The sequence below is a fragment of the Piliocolobus tephrosceles genome, chromosome 19 (assembly GCF_002776525.5).
Source record: "Piliocolobus tephrosceles isolate RC106 chromosome 19, ASM277652v3, whole genome shotgun sequence".
NCBI classification, from domain to species: Eukaryota; Metazoa; Chordata; class Mammalia; order Primates; family Cercopithecidae; genus Piliocolobus; species Piliocolobus tephrosceles.
Genome location: NC_045452.1, coordinates 3,759,312 through 3,767,560, shown reverse-complemented (window position 1 = coordinate 3,767,560; position 8,249 = coordinate 3,759,312). Strand labels below are relative to the sequence as shown.

Sequence of the window (8,249 nt, the reverse complement as noted above, 5' to 3'; positions counted from 1 at the left end):
CCCTCATCCTCCGCCTCCTCCTGGGGGCTGCCCGGGCAGGCTGACTAGGGTGGAGGGCCCCAGAGCAAATGTCCCCGCAGGGGCTGCTATCTCCAGACCCATGGACCTGGCGTGTGCTCCATCAGCCAGGCTCAGTGACGTCAGCCACCAAGCACGCTCCATCTGTGCGGCTGGGGGGGCAGGGGCACCTGACGTTGGAGCTGTCCCAGGCTGTCCCACCCGTGGTGCCAGGCAACTCCCCTTCTTCTGGGGCCTTGTGATGGGAGAGAGGCTGCCCGTCCAGCGCCCACCCCTGCTTCTCATCGCCCACAGCACCCTAGCCCGAGAGGCCACAGCTTAAGAAAAGAGCTCTTTATTCCACGTCGTCCGATATTTTTACACAAGTAAAATAAAATGCATATCTCTATATACCGCGATCTGGGTGGGAGGCGGCGTTCTGGAACAAACGCTGCCGCCAAACCCTGTAAACATGATGGGGTGGAGATGGGGGTGGCGGGCGGGAGGCGTCCGTCAGGGAGGGCCTGGCCTGGCCTGCCCCACGGGTCGGCCGCCCCGGCTGGCTGGCGGCGTGGAGAGAGACCCCGTATGTACAAACACCTGGCTGCTGAGCACGCTCTCGTGTCCGCTGGGGGTCAGCAGGGCCCCAGCACTGTCCAGAGCACCAGTGCCAGGCCCAGGGGGGCGAGGCTGCAGGCGAGGCTGGGCAGGGCACCTGAGCCCTCTGAGTCACCAGTCCCGCCACCCCCGCTGCCTGCCTGGCCCAGACGGCAGTGGCTGCGGGTGCGGTTCTTGCGGGAACAGCCTGGCCTCCGGCGAGGGCCTGAGGTCGGGAACCCTGGTGGCTCAGAGCCCTCGGGCCGCACTGCGGTGAGCGGGGGCTCAGCAGAGCCAGGCAGAGTCCCAAAGGGGGAGTCGTTGATGTGCCGTGGGCCAGAGCCGTTGCCTGGGGGGCTGTCACCAGGCGGCACGCGTCCCTTCAGCGCATTGCCTGCCGAAGCCGGTCTCCCAGGCTCCAGTACCGAGGCCTTGTCCGCGGCGTCTGGCTGGCAGCACTTGGGAAGCCCCAGCGGCTCCTCGTTGGTGGCCCTGCCAGTCCAGATGGGATGGTAAGGGCCGGTGGCCACAGCGCAGCCCTGCAGGTCATTGGCAGCTAGGCGTTTCAGGTCACGACCAGCCAGGCGTTGCGGGAGGCTGCAGGGCACCTCGGAGGAGGAGCCGCGGAACTTCTGCAGCCAGGCCCAGAGCGGGCGTGCCCGGCAGTCACACACCCAGGGGTTGTCGTTGAGCCTCAGGTACTGCAGGGCACGCAGGGGCGCCAGGGCCTCGGTGGGCAGCGCTGATAGATTGTTGGCAAACAGATAGAGTGTCATGAGGCGGCCAAGGTCACGAAAGGCGTGCGGATGCACGTGGGCCACGCGGTTCTGGTGGAGCAGGAGACGGTCGAGGCTGTGCAGGCCGCGGAAGGCGCGCTCGGGCACGCTGGAGATGCGGTTGCCGTGCAGGAAGAGGTGTGTGAGGTTGCCCAGGTCGCGGAAGGTGTCATCAGGCAGCGCCTGCAGCGCGTTATCCTGCAGGTAGAGGTACTGCAGGGCAGCCAGGCCACGGAACAGGCCCGGACCCAGCTCCTGCAGGCCGCAGCGGTCCAGGTGCAGCGTGTGCAGGCGGCCCAGGCCGTGGAAGGTGGCAGGGTCCACAGACCGGAGCTGTGCATTGTCGCTGAGGTCCAGCTGCTCCAGGAGGGCCAGGCCAGTGAAGGCGGCCGCGTCAATTCGGGCCAGCACATTCGAGTGCAGCCACAGGATGGTGAGGTTGCGGCAGGCGCGGAAGCTGGCAGCTGGCACATGTGAGATGCGGTTACCGTGCAGGAAGATGCGCTGGCTGGAGGCAGGGATGCCCGCGGGCACAGCCTGAAGGCCCTGCTGGGGGCAGCTTGTTGTCACCTTGGGCTCATTGTAGCATACACAGGCGCCTGGGCACGGGGCTGCCACCCGCCAGGCCTGCAGCCACAGCACCCATGCCAGCAGCCGGCTCCCTGCGGGCGGAAGACAGAGTGGTTAGCAGGCAGGGCAGGGATACTGGAGAAGTTGGAGGGTTTGCTAGAGCCAGGTGGGCCCTGGGGATTGGGTCTCAGGAAGGCCTGGGGCTAGGTCCAAGATGTGGCCACCACCCTGGGAATCACGGTGTTGGGATCCCTGCTTCATAGGCCTCATGGACGACGCTGGGCTAGAACACGCCTTGGAGTCACACACTCCACCCTGGAAGCCACATCTGCAGACTCCCCATATCACACTTCCGGTGCCCACACACCCGGAGCAGCCCACTGGGTCACCAGGGGCGCTCACTTGAAGGCCTCCTGGAATGGGCGCTGGCAACTGCAGGCACCTCCTCAGGACTCCGGTGAACACAGAGCCCGCACTGCACGAGTCTCCGGGGCTCCCAGTGGGGGTTCCACCCACAGGGCCTAGGAAACACTGCAGCGGGGCTGGGGTCCCTCTGGGTACCTCTGCTATCTCAGAAACAAGCTCCTGGATGCCCAAGGGTGGGGGTGGAGGGCGAGTGTGTCCAGGGCTCGGGAGGAGGAGTCACGTCCCACAACCACCCAGGCAGGCTGCTCCCTCCTCCACACATCCTCCTTTCAAGCACTTCCTGACTTGGCAGGAACCCCTCCTGAAGCCTCCGCCCCCTGGCCTCATTCTCTGCTCCATCTCCTCCCTGGGAGGAGTTCGCTCCTCCCCAGCCAACCCCTGCAGTGCCAGCTGCCTGCACCCCTCCCACCCAGATGCCATCAGCAAGGACAGCCTCCCAGTGGGTTCTCCCTCAGCCCCAGGGGCCTGTAAGCCCTCCTCCATTACAGGGCCAGATACACCCGGGGCTTCACCAAGGCCCTGCATGGGCAGTAGTACCTGCTGGGATGCCACATCCAGAGCTGGTCTCACCAGTGGGGTCACCCACTCCGGAGTAAGCTTTCCTGCCTCTCATTCCACCATTGAGCCCCTACCCCTTTCGAATGCTGAAAATTCTTTCCGCCTTCAGCAGTGAGTCTATTAAAATGTGAATCCCCCCGGGAGGGTTATAGCTTATCAGCCAACACTTGAGTTATCAGCTAACACCTGCATTGACAGCTAACACCTTCCTCGGCAGCTGGCTAAGAGCAGGATTCTGCAGACAGGAGGCCAGCTAAGTGCTGGGGTTGGAGCCAGGCAGGAGGAATGAGCGGACCACAGGCCAGCTTCCCCAACCCAGAATTGTGACCCCGGGGCCCTCCCACCCGCAAGGGGCCCCTGCCCCACTGGGTCCTGTCTACTTGGGCAGACAGTGCAGATGCCCCAAACATAGAGCCCAGCAAGCCCAGAACGTGCAGTGATCGCTGGGCATGTGCGTCCTCCCAGACTCAGGTTCACAGGTCCTGAGACCCCTTTCCCCACAGCCTGGGGGCCTCCTCTGCCACACTTCCAGCCCCAGGGCCATTTGTTGGCTACTAGGGAAATGGCAGCCCAGGGATGGGGGTCTGGAGGCCCCTCCCTGGGTGGGCTGGGCGAGGAAAGCACCTGGCCTTGGGTTCTCTTTAAACTGCAGACACCCTCTCTGCTCTCTTCCTATACACTCTTCCTAGGAAGGTGGGGCCTGACCATGCCAGCTCCCCATTGCTGTCTCACCTGCTGTCACCAGAGAGAAAACTGTGCTATGTAAATGGCACTTCCTGTCCTGGGGCCAGGTGGGGTGGAGGCCCCAGGTGCTCTGGGGGCAGGGGCAGGACTCACATTACCGACCATACCACCGACTGTGGGGGTCACCAACTGAGCCTTGTCACCAACTATACGGTGTGGCTGTACCCACCAAGACTAGCCACCCATGGTGGCCACGCCTGCCACACCACCACTGAGCCACGCCACCATCCCACCACCGTCCTGTGGCTCCAGGCCTGAAGCTGTGGGCTGTGAGTCTGGCTGTGGTCGGGGCTCAGCTCACTCCCCCTGAACCGAGCCCTGTGCTCGGAGGAGAGGGAGATCCCTCTCCTCCCTCCCGAAGCTGCTGTGTCCACTCTAAACATGGCCCCAGTGAGGAGCCAGAACTGAGCCACACGGTGGTGTGGGGTCAGGGGAGACAAGGGAGGACATGGGGGAGTGGCCACGTGGCGCTCAGTTCTGCCAGGAAGTGGGTATTGGGCACAAAGACACGGCTTGGTTCCTGCCGAGACAACTGCTTTTCGTAAACCAACTTCTGAGAGTCGGGTGAGGTGGGCTCTCTCCTCGCTGTAGCCACGGTAATTGGCTCCAGCCCAGCCCCCCTTGGGGCCTGCCCACTGGTCTCCATGGCAACCCCTCTGCTGAGCGAGCAGGAGGGGGCATCTTTTTATGAGATAATCAAACCTAACTTTGCAGCATGGGTTTGTCTTCACAGCTGGGGCCCCGGAGTGAGGGAGACCCAGCCAGGTGGCGGGAGGGCATCCTCTGACCCCACCCCAGGGGGCCAGACCTGTGACTCACCGGCCTCCTCCCTGTCCCCATGGTGGACCGCAGCCCCTCACAACCCCAAAAGACCTCCCTGGCCCGTGGCCCCTGACCTGTTCCCTGGGCTCTGCAGCCTCGAGGCCACAAGGTCTCTGTGGCCCTCTATCTGCCTTTCTCTCTCTTCTATCTGCCCGGCCAACTCTAACAGGATACTCTACTGTCCTTCTGGAGACAGCCTGGCCTCCCTGCCTGCCATCACCCCACTTTCCACTCTCACCCAGTCTCACCCTGGTCCCAATTCTCACAGATCATCCAGTATGAGCTCTGTCCTTCCTGCCCCCTGTATATGGGGTGAGCAACCAGCCCTGCCACGGCCCCAGCTCTCACAGAGAAACCATGGAGATTGTGCCTGTCCACCGTCCCCACCCAGGACAGCCCTGCGGCCACCTGAGCCTGTGAGGGCCCCAGCGGGCTGTCCTCCGTGTCCAAGCTGCACACAAACTGGCACATCTGTGCCTCTCCCACCCTCCCAGGCCAATTTGCATCTCTTCTTTCCTCCAGGGTCTCCTCCTGGGACCCCCCCAGGATGGAGGGGTGGCCCTGCTGGCTGCCAGGGCTGGGTTACAGCTGGGAGCTCCTGTCTCAGCCCAGGCCTGGCTCCAGAGCCACGGTCTGGGGAGGGCTGGCTCTCCTGCCTGGAAGGCTCTGAGCTTTCCCAGGGGGGACAGTGACCGGATACTGACCCAGGGCCGCTCCCTGCAGCAGCCAGACTGGGCAGGGCAGGACCCAGGATTACCAGGCTGAAGGCCTAGGAGGCTGGGCAGCAAACAGTCCAGGACGTGTGCCCCTGATGGGAGCAACAGGCGGCCCAGGTGGGCACCTGCACCATCAGCTCCGCTGAATGGAGGGCTGTTCACGTCCACCACAGGAGGGAGTGAGGAGGGAGGAGGAGGGGGGAGGGTGAGGAGGGCAGGAGCAGAGGTGAGGGGTGGAGAAAGGGGATGGGGAGGTGGCGGTGGGAGGTTCTGGGGATGCGCCCAGCTGGCGGGCAGGCAGGCGGCTGCTGAGGTCAGCAGCTCACCCCAGCAGCCCAGGTAGCTAAGCCGAGCCGAGTAGGGATGGCCTTCTTCATGTCGTCCCTGGCCCCAACTGTTCCTGGGGCCCCGCCCACCTCCATGCCCTGCCAAGCCTGGGTTGAGGTCCCACAGGGATGCCTCTGCCTCTGCCCAGTGAGGCCAGGAGGCAGCACAGGGCAGGCAGCTGTGGAGGCCCCGAGCACCGGCTTTCATCGCACACAGCTCGGTGCCTTCAGGCCCCGATGCCGCCCCTGAGCTGTGATCACCGGAGGGTCCCATCACCTGCTATAAAAAGATGTGAGTCAGCAATACATTTACAGATTAGGAAACTGAGGCAGTGAGTGGTTAAGCCCTGCCCTGCTCCCACCCCAGACTACCCAGGTGGAGAGGTGGCCAAGGGAGATAGTCACAGTGCTGCCCAGAGGGACCACGAGGCGTGTCCTGCCCAAGCATGAAGGCTGGTGGCCTGGCTAGTAATGGGGGAGGGTACGGAGGGGCTGGGCTGCAGGCCACGTGCAGAGGGGCAGGCAGCGTGCTCCTGTGCCAAGGGTGGCTGGGAGGGGAATCTCCAGGGAGGTTCTGAGCTGCTGCTTCCCAGGGCTGGGGTAAGAGGCTGCAGAGGGCTGGGGCTGGGGGTGGGGCCAGCTGTAGCACAGCCGGGACAGCAGTCAGCTCAGGATCCTCTTAGACACCAGCCATGTCCCCGTGAGGCGGTCACGTCACAGACCACAGTTATGAGGCAGAACAGGAGGCCACAGCTCAGTGCACCAAGGCCAGAAATAGCTCTGGGCGGGGGTGGTTGGCCTGTGTCATCCCCACACCACAGAGGGTCAGGGCACCCCTCCCACGCCTGCTCCCCACTCCTGGCCCTCCACCACTGACTCACTCCCCCCGCCCCCCACCCATCTGTCCCGCAATCCTCGCTTGCTTCTCACATGCACACCCACCCGCCATCCATCCTCAGGCCCACAGACACGTGCAAGGGCAGCCAGAATTCCCATGGCGTTTCCTGTGCCCTTCCAGGGCTCCGGGTGCTGGGGCAGGAGGTTGGCAGCAGCTCCTGGTGGGGGCAGTCTGCCCTTGAGGGGTCCTGAATCTCCTAGGGAAGTGGGTACCAGCCCCTGTTGCCCTGGCTCTGGCCCCTGCTCCTTGTTAATCTTGGCTGCGGTGCCAGGGTAGGCAGTTGAGGTCAATACCAGGCAAGGACACCTGCCATGGTGAGAGGGCACTGGGCCCAGACTGAAGCAGCTCCAGGCCTAGCTAGCTACATGCTGTGGAGGAAACTGAGGCCCAGTGTGGGAGCCTTCGGGACTGGCCTCCTGAGTGTGCCTGGTGCTCCCTCAGCCCCTTTGGCTCCACGCCTTGCCCTGGCCAGCAGGGTTTGTCCCTGCCCCATTATGCTGGGCTCACCAGAGACGACGAGATGTGGCTGGGTCCAGGGCCAGCAGCCAGGCCATGGGCTGGGCCCTTCAGTCCAGCAAATTCTCTTGGAGGGGGTGTCAAGTTTATTGACCCATTTTACAGATGAGGAACATGAGAACTGGTGTGGGTATAATCAATAGCAAACACCATCAAAGGTCAAATCCAGTCATATGCTACTTAAAAGAAACGTGCCTGAAAATACATAAAATCTTATAATTAAATATATTGTCAGACAAATAATAACAAGTAAAGCAGGAAAAGCCACAACCCCGGGGGCTAGCGGGGCTCCCAGCCTCATGGCCCCAGGGGTGTTGAAAGGTCTTGCTGGGCAATAAAGGCTCAGCCACCCCCGCTCCTAACCTGAGCTCCACAGTCCTGTTTCCAGCCAGCAGGGCACCCTCAGAGGGTACACCTTTCAAGTCAAAGACCCTGAAGCTAGCAGAGGATGGCCTGGCCCAGGTGAGAGCTGGCAGCACTGGATGGCACCCTCACCCCAAGGACACATCAATGTGAGCCACAATGTGCAAGATCATCTACTCCCTTGGCCCTCCCTCTGTCCCTTGGCAAGGTGTGAAGTGGCCCCTGTCGCAGGTGCTGTGTGGAGTGCTGCCCACACGAGACCAGGCCGAGGAGCCAGGTTCCAGGCACTCATGGCCCAGAGCCAGCTGACCACAGCTGGCCACCCTGCTGCACGACAGGTGCCCTATGGGAGGGTTAGGAGCCACAGGGGCCTGAGCTGGCCCCAGGCAGCATGAGGATGTTGGCAGGAGCCCAGGAGCCCACTGCCAGCCAAAGGGTCTTGGCAGAGCTCCTAGCGGGCAGGATCCTTGGCCTGGCACCTAGGCCTCAAGGATTCATGTTTGGTCAAGGCTGGGCTGCCTGTGTGGAGGGCTCCAGAACCTTGCCCCATCCAGCCCACACACCCCTCACTGGAGGTGTACCCTCCTCGGCTCCCACCCCAGTGAGCCCCACACTGGGGGTCCCTGGGGGCTCTGCCCAGTGGAGGCCTCACCCAGCCCAGGGCACAGCCAGTATTCCCTTGCCCCACAGGAGGCTAGAGCCCACCCTGCTCCTCCACACTCTATCAGGAGCCAACAAACACCCGCTGCCTAATTATCTGGAGAATTCTGTCTCCACCAAGGGCTCATCTTGGTCCCGCAGTTAATTCAATCCAGCAGCCACAGCGAGCTGAGTCCCCAGAGGACGCTAATGAGGAAGTGGCCGGTAGCTGGCATGCTCCCACCCTGGGGATGCACCCTGAGCCAGGCCTGGGCCCAGCATTGCCATACACCTGCCTCCC

At 63.1% G+C, this 8,249-nt stretch overlaps 1 protein-coding gene across 1 annotated transcript; it reads right to left on the bottom strand.

Moving 5' to 3' along the window:
- Window positions 1-336: 336 nt before the first annotated feature.
- On the bottom strand, window positions 337-6,984 carry LOC116418540 (reticulon-4 receptor-like). The gene is made up of 3 exons (XM_031934650.1): window positions 6,938-6,984; window positions 2,343-2,506; window positions 337-2,032 (listed from the first exon to the last, which is right to left on the bottom strand). The coding sequence occupies exons 1-3, from the start codon at window positions 6,982-6,984 to the stop codon at window positions 633-635; spliced, it is 1,611 nt and encodes a 536-aa protein (XP_031790510.1). The 3' UTR covers window positions 337-632.
- Window positions 6,985-8,249: the final 1,265 nt, after the last annotated feature.

Excerpts from the sequence above, each read along its gene's own strand:
- LOC116418540 (XM_031934650.1), bottom strand. The coding sequence starts at position 6,984 with ATGGCCTGGCTGCTGGCCCTGGACCCAGCCACATCTCGTCGTCTCTG. Across the intron at positions 2,507-6,937 it reads GCCACATCTCGTCGTCTCTG|CAGAGGTACCCAGAGGGACC; the intron begins GTGAGCCCAGCA and ends TTTCTGAGATAG. Across the intron at positions 2,033-2,342 it reads CCATTCCAGGAGGCCTTCAA|GGAGCCGGCTGCTGGCATGG; the intron begins GTGAGCGCCCCT and ends TTCCGCCCGCAG.